Source organism: Paracoccidioides brasiliensis (assembly GCF_000150735.1).
Source record: "Paracoccidioides brasiliensis Pb18 unplaced genomic scaffold supercont2.1, whole genome shotgun sequence".
NCBI lineage: Eukaryota > Fungi > Ascomycota > Eurotiomycetes > Onygenales > Ajellomycetaceae > Paracoccidioides > Paracoccidioides brasiliensis.
Window position 1 is genome coordinate 470,491 of NW_011371358.1, and position 14,368 is coordinate 484,858.

The 14,368-nt window shown below is 46.3% G+C and overlaps 5 protein-coding genes across 5 annotated transcripts in view; 2 read left to right on the forward strand and 3 right to left on the reverse strand.

The window, feature by feature from the left end:
* PADG_00137 (uncharacterized protein) overlaps window positions 1–1,213 on the reverse strand; it is a gene marked incomplete at both ends in the record, with an annotated part of 2,184 nt that extends 971 nt beyond the window's left edge. The window contains 2 exons of the mRNA XM_010757916.1: window positions 1–850; window positions 935–1,213. The exon at window positions 1–850 is cut by the window's left edge and continues 971 nt beyond it. Of these exons, the coding sequence (XP_010756218.1) occupies window positions 1–850; window positions 935–1,213 (1,129 nt within the window). The remainder of the gene's footprint in view (window positions 851–934) is intronic.
* Window positions 1,214–2,040: 827 nt separating this feature from the next.
* PADG_00138 (uncharacterized protein) lies at window positions 2,041–2,875 on the reverse strand (the record flags this gene model as incomplete). The annotated part of the gene is made up of 4 exons (XM_010757407.1): window positions 2,041–2,199; window positions 2,297–2,402; window positions 2,479–2,616; window positions 2,718–2,875. 4 exons carry the CDS (start codon window positions 2,873–2,875, stop codon window positions 2,041–2,043), a joined length of 561 nt encoding a protein of 186 aa, XP_010755709.1.
* A 2,336-nt stretch (window positions 2,876–5,211) lies between these two features.
* PADG_00140 (uncharacterized protein) lies at window positions 5,212–6,199 on the forward strand (the record flags this gene model as incomplete). The annotated part of the gene is made up of 2 exons (XM_010757917.1): window positions 5,212–5,457; window positions 5,537–6,199. The coding sequence occupies 2 exons, from the start codon at window positions 5,212–5,214 to the stop codon at window positions 6,197–6,199; spliced, it is 909 nt and encodes a 302-aa protein (XP_010756219.1).
* Window positions 6,200–6,735: 536 nt separating this feature from the next.
* On the reverse strand, window positions 6,736–8,165 carry PADG_00141 (ribulose-phosphate 3-epimerase; the record flags this gene model as incomplete). Its single annotated transcript, XM_010757918.1, has 3 exons — window positions 6,736–6,996; window positions 7,164–7,415; window positions 7,923–8,165. The coding sequence occupies 3 exons, from the start codon at window positions 8,163–8,165 to the stop codon at window positions 6,736–6,738; spliced, it is 756 nt and encodes a 251-aa protein (XP_010756220.1).
* Window positions 8,166–11,119: 2,954 nt separating this feature from the next.
* On the forward strand, window positions 11,120–13,984 carry PADG_00143 (uncharacterized protein; the record flags this gene model as incomplete). The annotated part of the gene is made up of 1 exon (XM_010757919.1): window positions 11,120–13,984. One exon carries the CDS (start codon window positions 11,120–11,122, stop codon window positions 13,982–13,984), a length of 2,865 nt encoding a protein of 954 aa, XP_010756221.1.
* Window positions 13,985–14,368: the final 384 nt, after the last annotated feature.

Here is a 14,368-nt window from a genome sequence, read left to right on the forward strand (position 1 = left end):
GGATCGAAAGCAACGAGCTATCACTCGCGCTTGACAAAGAATGCTTCATCTCTGAAGATGAAGGTGTTAAAGAAAGTTGGGAAGAAGAGGGGGGGGAACACGCAAGGGAAGTAGATGGAGATGGAGAAATGTGAGGGAAAGCAGGCCTGGATTCAGGCAAGGACTGAGAAAAGCGAACATTATTCATGTTACCAGAACAGAAATTGGAAATAAGAGATGGGACAAGGCAGTACTTGGTGTCATCTTTGAATTTTAATGACTGATGAGAGAGATAAAGAGAAGAGTGATGATCTGGCGTGGCCAGATTGCTAGGAATTGATCCAGTCGAATCGACTCGGATCATGCCCATTCCTCCGCACAAAGATTCAGTTGTTGTTGTTCGGCACATCTCAACCGCAGTGGTTGAGTTGGACCTCGTATAGTTTTGATTTCGAGGAGGAACCAATCCCTGCGAGTTGGTGGGATACTCCCATTTCTCGTCATCGAAGAGCGGGGAGCATTCGGGGTCGGGAGACTCAAACATGAATGGTGAATCGGGAACAACATCCTGGGATTGTTGTCGGGCATACTCCATAGGTGAGAAATCGTGGATTTCGTTCATGTTGAGTTGTTGTGTCTGGAAGGTGGAATATTGTCGTTCGAGCGTTAAGGCTGGCTGGGAAACGGGGATTGCGACCGAAACTGCCTGAGAGACGGGCGATGTGGTGGTCAGAACCATCCCAGCTTTTTGGCGAGGAGAGGTTCCATTCCATGATTTTGTCGATAGATGGCGGTTCATATGAAGGGGAGAAGGGGATATGCGTTGGGAGTCTGGCCGAGTTACATCAACGACGGTGGATGATTCCGGAGTCTGTAGCCTCTGTTAATCCAGGAAACGGAAGACACAATAGGTATGGACAAGTGAAGGACACGAAACCAAAGGATAGAGACCTACGGTGGCTCGTCGCTTGGATGGGGGTGATCCATTGGGAATTGTGCGTGGTACCTTTTCTCGGGACCTTTTGCCAAAAGCATCTGGAGTTCCATTCGCTCTGGGGGTTTCGAGGAAGTTGTTGTCATGAGTGGAATTCGGTTGTGGAATGAAAGAGGAGAGGAGTTGACTCCAGCGATGTTCCCGTTCCGACTCCAGGAGGTGTGCATTGTCGGCCCAAAAGACATTCCTGGAGGAGGTGAGCGCTGATGTGAACAGATTGTCGTCGAAGGTGGGAGCCATTGGGGGTGTTGAGCTTTGTCACCAAATATTATCCTGGTGGTATCTGTCCGACCTGGCCTTTGGACTTCCTCTCGAAGTACTGATACGAGAATTCTGGGGCGTAAATGTGAATCTGCTTGAATTAGTATTAGATCTTGACTCAGGATATCGATATGCAGATACAATAACGGTTGTAACAGGTATATGGATTTTGAGAACAAACCTTTGGGACGCTGAAGCGTTGGTGAAGTTTGACTGTAAACCGTTAAACTGATATGCATCAAGGTGTTCCTGAGGGACATGTAAGAAGGGAGGGAATGAGAAAAAGAATTGGGGGGGGGAGGAGAGAGGAATGTGAGATATAAGATGGGGAGAATCTACTAACTCGATTGGGTGGGCAACTGACCACGAACAGTCTGCATCCAATACGAGATATGAACGATGGATGGAGAGTGAGATCCCAAAGAAATTCGTGGATCAGGTAAACTCGCAGGACCAATGGGGATGCCCATGTCAAGTGTGTTGTTATCTCGAGCGGACCGAATCACTGTAGTCAGGGTTTGAACTAGTTTCTCGTATCAGTCGTATCGAGACTTGATTTGCTTAGAGCTTTGGATCCCGAGCAAGAGTACGGAGAAATACAACCTTGTCCGAGTTTTTTGCGTCTGCAAAGTCGACTCGTAACGGCTGAACTAAACTAGCTAAGGGATATGAGGGGTTTGGAGGGGGGGGGGGGTAACCCTTGTTTGATCTTTCATTATTGAGTCTTTGTTGCCCAAGCCTGCTGGAAGCCTGGCGGTGAAAAAGCGCCTAGGATCCTGGAAGGTTGTGAGGACACCTCTTTTGCCCTAACCAGAGTCGGAATAATTCAGTATTCTCTTGCATGCCTGGCTGAGTGCTTGGGGCGTATCAAAATCTCTCATCATCCTGGTGGTCAAGCCGGATACTTTGAGAACTGCATTTGTGAAAGTGAGGCGACCAAACGGCATCAACTCATTCTGATCTTTCTGCAAAATCGGGCAACACATGAAATGCAAATGAGACTTGGCATTTTGACCGGTGGATTTGGAATATCTGGATGGAATAAAAGTAGAGTGCCTTTACTCTCTCCTTTTTGCTGCCGTCAAAGTCAAGTTCACTGCAATTATCAAGAAGCTTCGCCTTCTGGATAATCTCCCCGTGATCACGAGGATCTCTGAATTGCATCCCTCTTTTATATCATTCAGAAAGCTGAAAGCCTCGGATCCCGCTTTCTATCCGTCGTTTTTTCATTCCTGCCTCGTCACTCTCGTCCGTGTGCGGTCATCATTAAATTTAGCCCACTTATGTTGCGAATTAGCGAAGTCTGCTCCAGCCTAACATATGTGGACTCCTTTGTCATCACTCTTCTATCGATGGGCATATTTGTGGCAGCAAATCCGTCGCTGTAAGAGTTGGAGACAAAAATATGTGCCAGTCGCATAAAATGCACATTTCTCCTGAATGTCATTCTGGCTACGTTGTCAACTTTCGCGTGTCTTCTCACCTCATGGTGGCCCAAAGGCAGCTGGTCTCCGGGGAGAGACCCCCGAGAACCAGCTGGTGGATTGCAATGTCACCACGCGCGGGGATACGAGGAAACCTCTGGATCCGTGCCCTTGCATGAATGATTACACCTCGTTTGTCGTGGGCACTGGGGTCCATGGAGTATCATGCGAGACTTAATGTTACTGGATCAGAGTCTGCCACGTAGGCGGGCCATGCAGTGTTTCGGTGACAGGCCAATCTCGGAAGAATTGCCAGCCAGTCGCAGCTCTAGGGAACATTAATCAATCCATTGAACACAGTGTTCAGAATAGCATCTTGAGGGGCGACAAATCATTCACCCATATCTCTCTTATTTTTGAGTGAAGATGAAAAGAGTAATAAGTCAGCAGGAGGATGACAAAATGAGTTGAAGAGTTGTAAGATTGACAAAGGTTTGTTAGCACAAGGAAAGTTGCTGGTTATGTTAGAAAAGATCAGGAGTGGTTTTGTGTGCAACATTCTTAAACAAACAGTACCTAATTAATCCATGTGCCTGCTGTATAAATATATCCATATGTACTACACATCGGATGAAAACAAATAATCAACAATATCTATACATGGAGGCAAGCAGGGGATACCAAAATTTTGAGTCATTTTAGCATTTCTAGATGGATCTTTGAAGTTGCTGCTCAGTGACAGTGGTTGTTTTTTCATTAAATACTGCTGTAACTTCAAAACTTTTTCCGATGGGCTCTCTCAAATCTTCAATTTCATTCATCAACTACCCTTCTGCAGTTCTACATAATACGGCAAGGGTTTTCTACATACAAAACTCCTCAGCTGTCAAGCCCAAAATTGAAGACAATCGAGAGAGATTGCAACTTTGATCCGATCTCATTTACAGAGTAGAAACAACCCCACATCCTTCATTTCTTGCTCTATCCGGAATACTTTCCTGCTTCTCAGAATGATGATATCCATTGATTGATACTAACACCAATATACCAGCGTATTTGAACACAATAACGAAAACAGGCCAGGCCGTAGAAGCCAAGCAGGCATAACTAAATATGTTGTCGTTATTACGTTGGAGGACAGCAAGCAGGTTGTCATTCAATCCCACCCGTTAGATCTTGCGCGAGGCAGGTTCTTGGTCATATTGTTCCTGACATGGATCTATTTAAAGACGAAGAGTTAGTTGAGCATATCTGGACGTAGTGGATGAATCGCATCGCGGGCGAGTAATGTCTCAATGGCATTAGCCAGCGGAGCCACAAAGAGCCATTGTCACCATCAACAAATCACTCAGCGGAATTCTACCTCAGGGCTATGTTAAAAGCAATACGCAACAAAGTGACGTCCAGCCATTTCAGGAGGTGGCTCAAGAATTCTTGAGTGAGCTGGGCCAATTAAAGAGACTCTCACTCTTTATATCCCACTTCAACAGCAACGACTTAAGCATCTGTTCGACGAGAACTATCGGGTAACTAACTATCCTAACGCTCGCCAGCGAATTCTCCGACGGCAAGTTCAACATGCCAGACGAATTTGAAGAACTCGAGAGGGGTGTCTGGGAAACGATCTTTAAGGGAGTCTCCACAGCTCTTGGGGATCTCAAGGCGAACATAGACACGGTCCAGATGAGCGTTAACTACCCGTAGCGGGTTCGGCCTTGCAGAAATTCCTCTCCTATTGCAATCTTTTGCCCAGGGTTTCGGATCCACATCGTGCAAAGTAAGTGTAACGTAGTAGACACTCAGGGATGTTTACATGAATGTCAAAGCTGGCTCTCAATCTGGATATAATAAATGTTATAAGAGGGTATAAGCCTAAGGGCGTCTAATGCTTTATATACTCAGGGTGAGCTTTTTAGGGTGAAGTTGCGTGCAGATTTAGATCTCAAACGCTATCAAGATAACGTTACTGAGTCCAGCTCAAGCAGCGCGAATGCAATTAAAAGTTAATCTCTCCATACTTGTAATGGTCCCTTGTTTCGGTCGATTATCACTCTTCAAAACTAAATTCTACAGTGAAATAACTAAGCGATTAAATTCTATAGGTTGTTCTCTGGTAATGTCATCATAGAGTTACTTCTAATCTACTTTGAGTGTTGCATCAAGAAGATCATTTTGTAATACATCATATATCTCAAATTTTTAACCAACAAGTTATGATGAAAGTTTTAAATATTATATCACATATATTGCAGATAATAACTTACCAAGAAAAATAAAACATCATCATTTATGTTTTATAATGTAGGTTGTACAACTAAAATGAGTGTTTACAGAGTTCACCAGTCAAAGTTCATTAAGCCTCTCAACGTCACTCCTGACCCGCACTTCTCTGATATACACGACGGTCACATAGAGCAACTAACTGTGTCTGCTGTTCCTGCAATATTGATTTCATTTTTTATTGTGCAGTTTTACCAACACTTCCCCCACCACATATTTTACGTCCAACAGAATAAGCCTACATACACTAAGGTTACGTGTTCCCGCCCTGCCATGGCCGACTCTGACCCCAAATCCTACGACGATGACCCCACCACGCTCTACCTCTATACCTCCCTGACTGCGGGCTCCTCACACATAGTCACAGCAACGTCGCGAGTGGAAACGATCCTGAATGCCAACAAGATCCCATTTCGGGGTATCGACGTTGCAACAGATGAGCCAGCCCGCAACCTCTGGGGCAGACGTTCAAAAGGGAAGAAACTCCCTGCGTTGGTCAGGGATGGGATGGTAATCGCTGTGAGCAGATGCACCTACATACGCGCGTCAAACGTATCCATTTATGGGCGAGGGGATATTCTGGCTAACAATTACTTAGGATTTAGATCAGATTGAAGAGTGGAATGAATATGGGGAGATCAAGATGCAGCTTGGGAGCGTGCCCTCAAAATCAACAACTTCTCATCTTACAGCCCCAATGACAACAAACACAAGCATGGCAATTTCGCCACGCACTGAACCACAGGGCCCTATTTTAACGGAATCGTCCGCAAACAAGGACGATCAGATAAACCTTACGTTAAGGCAGGCTGGAGAAGAGACCGCCTCTAAAGAGATAGAGAATACGCGAGTGAATCTAAGCGCAACACCTTTGACCGGCAACAAAGCCGAGGAGACCACCGCCCAAAACGTCCCAAATGCACCAGATGAGAATACAGGAAATGCGGAATCGGAAACAAAAGGGGACTGGCAACCTATAGACTTGCCCAAAATTGCGCCGGAACGAATAAGAGAGATCCGCCAAAGCATATTGGCACTTAGGCCATCCCTCTCCGGCGGGCCCGCTGAGTTATCGGTTGACGTGAAGGTGGACGGTCCTGAGGCACAGTTAATGCCAAGGCATCATCGTGGGTCTGTGGTGTCTGCCACCTCGCCGAGGGGGCCAAACCAACTCGTCAAGGACCTCAATGCATTCGATGATGATTGTGCCATTTTGGACGAGGAAGATGTAGAAGAACCAGAGACAAAAACCGGAGGATGATAAGGGGGGAGCTGAAGGAAGGCGAAACTGGAGATGATATCAAGGAGCGCGTTGGACAGGAGGTGTCATCTGCGGGCAAGGATGAAAAGTGTGCGGACGAGAAACAAGGCGGAGAAGCCCCACCTGCAGACGCTGCAAAAAGCTGATTACAATAAAAGATGGACTTGTAGGTTGGTTATCTATGTTCAGTGGAATAGATACGAGATATATATCCCTGATAACCAATTATTTGGTCGAGCCTTCTCTGTATAGTTTAAATTGATATGCGATATTTGAAGAATGAAAACCCTGGGTCTATTCTCCATCCTCGTGGGAGAGATGTGCTGACAAATTCTAAAGGCCCTCTTCCATCCTGTCTTTATTTTACCTCAAGAAAAAATCAACCCAATGGTGCCCATATCTTTTTGGTCAGCTTCTTTCAATGCACTAGCTTTGCATTGCAGTCATATCTCTAATTGAGCTTTCTTCCCCCACCATGGCGCACGAACCTCAATCGTAACCACACAAGCGTCTTCATTTCTGAACACATCCATTTTTTATATCCTCCGCTTATCAACCGCGTCTCTCAGCATTGCAATCACTTTAGCCGGATCTTGCGCGCTAAACACAGCTGATCCAGCAACAATCACGTTAGCACCAGCTTCCGCTGCGAGATCCACCGTGCCCTCTCCAAGACCCCCGTCAACTTCGATGTTGAGATCGGGGTATCTTGTCCGGAGCGCATTCACTTTGGGCAATTCTGATGCCATGAACTTTTGCCCGCCAAATCCAGGGTACACAGTCATGACGAGGACTATCTGTGTTTGGTGTCAGTTTTGATATATCAGTAACGTATTTGTGGCAACCCAATCGGTTGTAGTTGACGTAAAATGGGCGAAACAGTATGCAACAGGAGATCTGTCCATAATCTTTTGTTCAAGGGCGTGATGTGCTGTAGGAATATAGAATTGTAGCTGATACTCACATCAGGCCGATCCATTGGGTCTTTTTGTTCCAGAATATCCCACAGGACATCAACGGAAGTGTCCGGCTTGATAGCAATGCCAGCCTGCATCTCTTGTTCATGGATGTACCGAATGAGTTCTGTGGGACTCGTTCGGCGCGTTGTCGACTTATCAGCGGGCACCTTTGCGGCGGTTGACGTCATGGCCGCTTCATAATGGAAACAGTACAGGTCGCATCCTGCATCTTTGAAATCTTTCACCCATTTCTGTGGCTATAGGATTGATTTGGCATGGGCAGCAAGGGGGGGGTGAGGCAGGAGCTTTATTGCTAGATTTTCACGCTGCACTCACTACCCCGTCCCCGCTGTGCAATCCCGCTGCTAGAGCGGTTGATCAAGCGGATGGGCGGGGTTGTGAGGCACCGCGCATCACTCCCCCTCTCTCGCAGAAAAATGCGTCAGCAACATATCCTCCTTTACCGGCTAATGGAGTTCATCATATATCGTGAAGCTGTTCCTTATGAAAGGAAAAGGAAAAGGAAATTAAACAATTGAATCGCCAGTCACGAGCAAATCTGATGCTGCCAGCAGACTCCATTGAAGCAGCACCACCGGAACATGCATATCATAAATAAACAAACAAAACAGAAATAACCCAAACTGGGGTGTTCGCAACTGGTTGGCCTCCTGCAATGTTGGCAGAGCAAACACGACCCAACTAGGAGTGCAACGAAATGAAACAAACCGCCATCATGAAGTGCATGAATGAAAGAAACTCACCTCTGAAATCATCATATGACAATCAAAGGTGCCCTTGCCAAGACGCCTTGAGGGACGTTCAACATGCAGGCGGATTTTGGATACAACGGGAGCGCCAAATGTGATATTGGGGACGAAATGGCCGTCCATGATATCCACATGGATCCAATCACTGTTTGACTTCATTAGATGGGAACATTCCGAACCGAGGGAGGCAAAGTCGGCGGAGAGAATGGATGGAGCAATGATGGTGGGCGGAGCCATGGTGACGAGAAGCGGTGATTGGAATTGGTTTTCTTTCTGGTATCGAATGGAATGCTGGCAGATGCATAGACGAGCTTTTTAAATTGACAGGTGATAACATGCAGTAGCAACAGTGGTTCTAGCAGCCACAGCGGCAGGAGAATCTCTCTTTTCCTCTCTCTTCTTCTCGTCGTTTTTCCGCTTGCGTGTCTTTCGTGATCAATCGAGCTACGAGGGCGAATAGGAATCGGGCATGGAAATATGTGATACCGGCAATGGATGTTAAGCCAGAGAGAGATGAGGTTGCAGCCAAGGGGACTAAATATGATAATGACAGAGCCACCCCACAGGTTAGCATGAATAGTAATTTAAAGCCATGCAACAGTGTAGTATAGCTATGAAGTAATTTCTGCCCCCCATATCATGTTCGATCAATGTTGCAAGGCAATCGTATATCGATCGATGCCGAGGCTGCTTCCAGCACTGATTAGTCATTCGCCTCCATAGTTAACCTACCAACTCACTAACTATAATTAACTGCGTTTAACTAGTTAAACTAACGTATTTCCCAAGTGAGCGCAAACACCAAAACCACCAGAGTTCAACTCATTAGATTTTAATTCAAATTATCTCAACACTACAACACTCAATTAAATTAAATTAAATTCCACGCAGTTGAGAACATCTTAATCTTGTATGTCTGAGAATATTACAATTGCTGCAGTGTTGTGGAGCTTATCAGCATGGAGCAGGTGCAGATAGTGAGGACTCATGAGATTGAATAACTGGCTGTTCAACAGGTGCTGCAGACTCTGCAGATGGTGCAGGTGAAGGTAGAAGATTTTGAACTTCTTCACTAGTTAAATCTCCTACTTCTTGTTGAATTTGGTGTCTAGATCTCTTGCATTTTTGCTTCTCTATCTCATTCATGTTGAATATATCCTGATATTGCTTCTTCATAAATAGTGACATTGACCATCCTCATATTCACAGATCTTGATAATTTGATCAAAACTTTTGCTCTACTGAAGCACTCACTACTAGTAACAATCTTAGTAGTGACAAAAACTTCCATAGCAAATCCAGTCTCATCAAAGTTGTATATATCTTCTGACAGAATCTCATGCTCAGCAAATTGTATTCCTCAAGATCTTAAATCAATCACATATAATCCACTGATCTTCATACTTGGTCTGTTCATGATTATAGCACCTGGAATAGCAGCTTTGAAGCTCTGGACAGTGTGCCACTAGATTTGACACCCAGTTCTTGCCAATGCAGAGAGAGGGGGTGGTGGAGGTGATTGAATCCTGTATAGTAAGAAGATAATTAGCTGTATCTCAACCAATGCTGACTGTGAGGGGAATTCTTGTTTAGCCTGGTCCAGCACTCATTCAACTATCTATCTTCTTAAGCAGAAGATAATTTGTGTGAATTTGCATGTAATTTCATCCTTGATTGCCAGCCATTTAGTCAATAGATTAAAGTAGAATAAGAGACATTAAATAAGCAAGCAGCTTCATGAATTGAAGCAATTTCTTGATTTTTAAAAGCTTTTATCATGAGCTCAAGTCTTCCCTCTCTTTCTAGAGAATCTGAAGCATTTTCATTGTGAATTGGTGGCATAATTGCACGTTGAAGTGGAAGAATAGTTAAATTAAAAAATATATTGAATTGGTGTTGCGCTCGCTTGGGAAATACATTAACTTATATCTGGTTAGTCAGCTACCTGCCCCAAAAGCAGCCCTAACTTCGCCTGTTTTCCCGCTTCAAACCTCCTGATGATTCAAGTTAAGGGCTGCTATGGTGGGGTGAAGACAAAATAGATGTTTTGTTTTTTTTTATTGAGTAACTAACGCTCCACTTCCACACAGGTACACCAGCTACATGTATGTATGCAGATGTGGAGTGCCTGTGCTATTTCCTGATTCCCTCCCCTCACCTGTGTCATCATGGTCAACTCCTGACTCCGTGTATGGTGCGCCGAAAGATAACACTCCCCAGCGCTTTTTGAGTGAAACTCCCCCTCCATCATCTTCCCCTCAAAGTGATAAGAAAGGAACTGGACGTAGATACCTTTGCTCGTCAGCATGTTCCTTGCATGACTCCCAACATGATCGACGCTAGCACTAGCTGCGCGCGCTGTTCTACTTTTGGAGTTTTTCAAGCTCATGTCCGTCGGGTCGCTGATGGCCGACCTCTTCTCCCGTTGAGTCGGCGGCTAACGGACTGCCCTCAGGGCCCTCCACGGACCAATCAGTCTGTAAATCCATGACCTGCACGGGGGCCTTTCACAGCAGCTTCCTCTCATTGGCCACTATAATAGGCGTCTCGCCCGTCAGGGTGTTGTGGGTACGCCCTTGATGCTCACTGATTGGCACTGTCTGGAGCAACCTCATCCCCCTCTTCATGTTGTATTTATGCAGGCAACTCCATTGTTTGCCATGCCTATCCAATCATGGACTTCTGCAACCCTCACTCTTCAGGCGCTGGCTACTAATCCTGACATCGATCTCAGTTCTCAGATCTCTCTGCTGATGTTGGGTAACATACTAATACCACCCAATGCCTCTGGAACTAAGTTGTTCTCTCTCTCTCTCTCTCTATTTTAATCTCTTTCCCTCGACTTTTGTCGTTCTATGCGTGCATATTGATTGTGCACCCTTTTACCTCTTCTCTTTTCTTCGTTGTCCATTTTGCCTGTTACTATTTTATTTCTTTTTTGCCTAGTCCATCCGTTGATTTATTATAGCCATTCATTCCTGTGTACCCGTTGATCGGGTCATTGTCCTTTTTATTTGTCCCTGTGCCCCAGGTGGATTGCCGGGGAAAGTAATATTGATCTTAATTCGCATAGTCGATGACATTTTCTCAACGGGCAACGGATCAGTCGTTCGTTCGGTAATTGACTGAACCTTTTATCTCTATATATCACGGAATTTGGATTCTGCCTGGTCGCTGATCTGGTATCTGCCATGGCGGACTATTTCGTTCAAAAGAAGCCACAAATTCGGCTGGGCCGGAGTGGACACCTTAATACAATAGTCGAAGATAAACAAGAGGCAAAGTTTGATGCAAAAAAACCTAGAAACTGTATACTTGCAACCGCTGGCCGGCCCGCGGTGGCGAAGCAGGCTCCACGGACGAATTCCCCACACAAAAGGCTTCCCCCACACCGCATTGTATCCCCTGGGTCTACAAATTCGTCTCGTTCTAGCAATCCATGGCCGAAACAAAAGCTCGACTTCGACGATCTCTACGATGCAACGGATGACGACGATGATGATGAAGGACACCTTAGTGACAGTTGCCCGTCCCTTTGCAGCCAAGGGAACAGTGAATCTGCCGAGTCGTCAAAGCTATCCACGATTTTGTCAGGCAGTCGAAACAATTATCCAGGAATCGTAACCCCGTCCTCGACAGCACAATGGGTGAAGCTAAACTCTTATCGCAAGAATTATAATGTTCCTCCCACCCCGCCATTAACAATACCTGTGTCTCCAGAACTTCTTTCTCGTTTGCCGAGATTTGTTCCTGAAGCTCATGCTCCTCCGTCCTTGGATGGTAGCGCAATTTCGGACCAACCTTCTACGCTGAGTGCACCACGAACTCCTGAGTTGGAAATGGTGTCCGATGTGGATTGGGACGCACAGTGTTTGCGTGTTCATTTGGAATGCGATACAAATGTGGGCGCCGAATCCCCTATCAGTGGGACGATGAGTCCGCAGGTCGAGATTGAAATGGACGACCCAGAAGATTGGAGTCACGTTCTGAGCCATTTCCCGCGCATTCCACGAAATGAAAGCGAAAACAGTTTACAACCGGTTGAAGACTCTCCCGGAATCGAGAGGCCTTCGTCCACTGGGAGCTCAAACAAAGGTGTAGAACTACCTCTAAACGCCCTCGCCACACTCCAATCCATCGAATTAGATGATGAGAGTGATCGCGACTCTGATATCTCCGGAGTCAACGAAATTGGTGAAATGCAAGAAGTCAAGATTTTCTCGATTCGGCCCCAAAGCATGGAAGCTACTATTCCCTCTTCAGCTGGTTCGATTCCATTTACACCCCTTACCATTCCATCTCCAGGTGGCTTTTTTTCATCACTTGGAGGCGACGCACGCCATACATGGTGTTTCACAACCGTCCCTCCGCCCTCATCTGCTACAGCAGAGAATTTCTACAATTGCCCTTGGAACATGCCCGCCACTTTACAAGGTTCTCTTGCTAAGACCCGTGAGATGTCCTACAAAAAGTCAACTTCGCACAGGTCCGGCAACCACGGGCTTCTGAATACTACCCGACTCACACCTAGCTCATCGGAAGCCGAGCGGAAATCCGGTAACAGTTCTATTGTGGACGAGTATGACGAACTTTACGATCAAGAGTTAAAATTCCAAGCCATCGCCAACCTCGATCGCACAAGTATTTGGCTCGCGGCCCAGACCACTTACATGTCCGCCTTGCGCGAGACTAACCCCGTCAACAAGGTCGAAGGTCCACCAACAACAATCGTGGCAGAAAGCCCACAAGATGTTTCTCCAAGCACGTCAAAGAAATCTGTTAAATTCCTCACTACTATTTTGGAAAACGGCGCCCCTCTGAAGTCTCCTCGTATTGTGGAGAATAACACTCTGTTCTATCAGGGATTCCAACGTCTGGTACGCCAGTCTAATTCGCGAGCTGCCTTCCTCCACAGCAATTTCCGCTTTGAATGTGCACAGACTATGAGGCTTAGCTTTATGGACAAGCATATCGATCACCTCGTCGGAAAATATGCATTGAATGACCCTGTCCGCCCCCCTTACCGTGGGCCATTCTCCCAAGCTCCTCGAAACTCCACTGTTCCCCAGATTCTCGCCGACCAGGCTAAATTCTTTAAGATAGAAAAGGAACATGATGCGGCACACCAATTACGCAGCTCAGTATGGGTTGTTGAAGCCCTCAAATTTTTGAAGGGTGGATCCCTTTTCTCTGCCCCAGCTGCAAAGCGGCTTGCTCGAGCAAAAGCTCCGTTAGGAACTGCTGAGAGCGCTGGATCCCGACGAGTCAGAGTACTTGACCTTGCCGACCATCCTTGTTGTGGTTGGGCGTGGCACGTTTCTAATGAACACCGCAACGTTAAGGTCTACACAGTGATCACGAAGCAACAGGTTGTCAATCCGGGGATGAAGGGGCCTTCGAACCATCGACAGGTGTCAGTTCCACAGGTTTGGCGTCTTCCATTCCGAAACAATCAGTTTGATGTCATATCGTCTCGTACATTCCATGCCTTGTTAAAGACGGACCGCCCGTACGGCGAGGATCAGGACGAGTTCGACTTGTGTTTGAAGGAATGTTATCGCTGCCTGAAACCTGGTGGTGTTCTTGAGTTTTTCGTCATGGACTCGGAAATCACTCGTGCCGGGCCATACGGCGCCGCAGTTTCCGTTGAATTTGGATTCAATCTTAAGACACGCGGGTACGACCCGGCCCCTACTAGGTCTTTTTTGTCTCGGTTGCAAAAGTCCGGTTTCACCTCAACCAAGAGAACGTGGATGTTCCTACCACTAGGTGGTGGCCCTTCTGCTCCACAAACACCTCAGGCACTGCCGAGCGAGGTTGGCGAGGTTGCCGAAGTTATAGGGACCACTGGCAACATTGCGAATACTACTGCCTTACTTGGTGGTTGGATGTGGGAGCAATGGATGCTGAAGCTCCAGATGGAGATGGGTCGTGAAAGGGGAAGGCTGCTGGAGGAGGTTGCTAGTGTTTATGCAGAAGGACAGAAGTCTGGGGCGGGATGGAGATGTTTAACTGGATATGCCATGAAGCCGAAGAAGCGCCGTGGCGCTCTCTAGCCACCACCCCCTTTTTCTATGTCGCTTTTTTTCTTTGTTTCAATCCTTACCTGTTTTCCCCCGTCTGTTGAATTGAAAATGCACTGTATAATTCCCTCACCCTCGCCCCAACTAGTTTACTTGCCCCTTGGCCTCTTCGTTGCATATACCATTTATTCCTACAAGATTTCCGTCACTCAAATTCCCCCCGTATATCCGATTGGCTCGGGTCCTGCTGCTTGACTTTTACAAATTTTCAGTGGGACCTACAACAACAATGGTCAATGTGAATTCTCTGTGAAGACGTGCGAGAAACATGTGTTGGGTTTGTGAATAGTTTATATATGAAAGAATCTGTTGGTAATTGATCCATCAATATTTAGAAAATTGAGGAGGGCGACAATT